We start from the raw sequence: 2,783 nt of genomic DNA on the forward strand, positions 1-2,783 counted from the left end.
AATGACGTGAGGTAGTCTTGATTGAACGTTGAGTTTTCAAGTGGTCAGTTGGGGGTTTGTTTTTAATACGCTCGGAAATGTCCGTTTCAGCAAGCACCTCCCAACGACAAACCGTTGGCGGTTCAAACCAAATGATATCGTCCGGTAAACTGGTGGAGATAAAGAGATAAAAACACTTCACTTTTTTACCACTTGATAGGATACGTTGAAAAAGGAGACTAAATTATAAGGAAAAAGTCTTTTATTGTTGGTGGCGATACTCACGTGATTGTCACATAAGACAATTTGCTCAATCCTCGTTCGATTGCCTTCATTTCGGTTTCGACCTCTTCTGGCAGGCGACGTACACCGGCCGGTATTGGATCCGGCATTCGAAAGTATTGGAAAAACTGACGTCTCTTTAGGGACTTTGAACCACCAACTAAACGAGAGAACGGAATTAAAAGAATTTATTATCACCAGAAGGTTCCGATATCGATTTACTTGTTCTCAAGTACGATTTGGCCGACAACTTCACACTTTGCTCCGGCTGTTCAAAGTAATCCAAACAGTAAATTCCACCCACAATACGATATTGTCGCAAATTAATTTCGAATTCCTTCAGATTCAAGACGTCCCGTCCCTTACGATATCGATCCTTCTTGATGATATCATTTATATAGTCCATATAAAGTTTATCGACATCAACAATTGGCATGTTTAACAATTCAAAATTATCAAATGGCACCGCACCATCATTGGCCTTCGATTTTGTGTCATTTTCAATGCGTGCAACTTTTTCCAGTTCCTTGCGTTTTGCCCATTCTTTTTTCGCTGCTTCATTCAAATCCATTTTGATTGGACGATCGCCGGGCATATAAAACGATGGACAAAAATCGCTGAAATGATCATAGTTCAACCACATTCCACGTATAGCACCGTTCTTACATTTCACCGACGGCGGCAGCGATAAATTGAGACGGATCGATGGAAAGTCGATGCTGATGTAATTTCTGAATATTTAAAGAAAAAGTTGAATGGGTCCATGATGGCTGCATATTGAGAGAACTTACTTGGCTTCTTTTTGACGCTCTTTTTCGTTACTGAAAATGGTAAAAATTGGTTTGAAGAAGAGTTTTATTTTGAAATAAACAAAAATCTATCTCACAGAAGCGGTTGTGGTATATCCCGCTTGGTCCAAAGGTGCGATTTGAATACGTCACACTCGTAAAAATGGGTGGCAATCAAAAGTCCTTCAAGCCTGTCAATTTGATTTTTTTAATCTTAATTTTGGGAGAGGGGCCATGGAATGTAAAAAGTACTTACTTCATGTCTCGATCGATGTTGGACAAAATTTTGAATGAAAAATCGTCGATGTATTCGATGAGCTTGTGGCGTAGTTCCAATTTTAGTCGATGCAATTCACTGATGATTGACTCACGAAGTGTTGTTGGCTGTTGTTCGATTGCTTCATCGATTTCTTCAAGAATCTGTATCAACACGAAAAAATTGAGATTTACGCTGAAAACATTGTTATATAACCTCACTACGTAGCTGTCATGTCAATTCACCACACACTGATGTTTCTGGTTTGAAAGAGTGTGATTTTTTGGCGCTATTTATCAAATCTTCAAGTAATTTCCCAAACTTACCCCCAAAACATGAAGTGTTCGTTTGGAATATACATCGCCAAGAATTGGTTGTTGCTGCTGCAAATAAACTTTGGTCGCATTTTCAATATTTCGATTTTGCGTTAAAATTGTTCGTTCATCCGTTCGTAATAGCCAATTTTGTTCATTTTCATTGTATCGATCACATTCCATTTGCCACATGTGCAGGTATTTTCGCAAATCTCCCGGATCATATGCATTTGGGAGGCCATTGCACCGCATGTATCGTTTCCACTGTGAATGAGATTTGATGAAGGATTAAAATGCTGTTGTGAACTGGTAAAAACACAGAAAAGTTGATAATAAGATGAAATTCCTTATTTGGTATACAAGAATACCTCCTGTAGTTTTCGTTGCTCAGCATGAATTTCTTCGATCTCCTCACTAATTTCTGATTTTGATGTTTTAACATTTATGATAAGAGAGAAAAAATGAAAAAAATAGACATTAGTTCAGTAAATAAGCAACATATTTCCCAAAAAAACAAAGCCGTACGAAAGTGAGAAAAGTTCAAAAAACTGATTTACCTTTGAAAAATGCACAACTTTCGGCTAATTGAACACGTCGCATTTTATTCTCTTGAAATTCACGTTTTTGACGGTCTCGGGCTTCGGACAGCTGCTTCAACTTTAGATTACGTTCTTCCTCTAATTGACGTTGTCTGTGGGAAAATGTGGTGAGTTTTGAATGTTTACCACTAATCACTTCAATATTTTTTTCAATCTTTTAAATTTAATGAATTTGTGTTGCAGAAGTTCGATTTTTTTATTAATTGTAAACTGAAATTGCATATTGGAATATAGATAATAACAAACCTTTCCTTCTCCATTTCAATTCGAAGAGCCTCAGCCTTTTCGGCTTCATACTTTTTCCGCTCTTCTTTGCTCATTTTCTTTTTACCCATCTTGAAAGTTGTTTTTTGTGTTTCTTTCGATTTTTTTTTTAATTTCAAACTCAAACTTCAACTCCTTACAAAAAATACTTCTACTTACACACTAGGTGTGTTGCGGAAAAGTAATTGAGTAACAATGCTACAATTGCACCAATTTTTGTGAAACGACCAAATGTATTGTTCGAATGTTAATCTATTCTTTATCAACGCGAAAATAAACAAAAAATTGCTTTTTTACGCCA

At 36.7% G+C, this 2,783-nt stretch overlaps 1 protein-coding gene across 1 annotated transcript; it reads right to left on the bottom strand.

Annotated features, from left to right (window-relative positions):
* Positions 1-6: 6 nt before the first annotated feature.
* On the bottom strand, positions 7-2,565 carry LOC116347820 (protein CASC1-like; the record flags this gene model as incomplete). Its single annotated transcript, XM_031778551.1, has 10 exons — positions 2,465-2,565; positions 2,177-2,310; positions 1,988-2,040; positions 1,632-1,883; positions 1,306-1,469; positions 1,148-1,240; positions 1,053-1,082; positions 484-992; positions 265-421; positions 7-149 (listed from the first exon to the last, which is right to left on the bottom strand). Coding segments are annotated over exons 1-10 (1,624 nt in total), but the record flags the coding sequence as incomplete, so codon positions are not given.
* Positions 2,566-2,783: the final 218 nt, after the last annotated feature.

The sequence above is a fragment of the Contarinia nasturtii genome, unplaced genomic scaffold, assembly GCF_009176525.2.
Source record: "Contarinia nasturtii isolate CC-2019 unplaced genomic scaffold, AAFC_CNas_1.1 Cnas_scaffold_2149, whole genome shotgun sequence".
NCBI lineage: Eukaryota > Metazoa > Arthropoda > Insecta > Diptera > Cecidomyiidae > Contarinia > Contarinia nasturtii.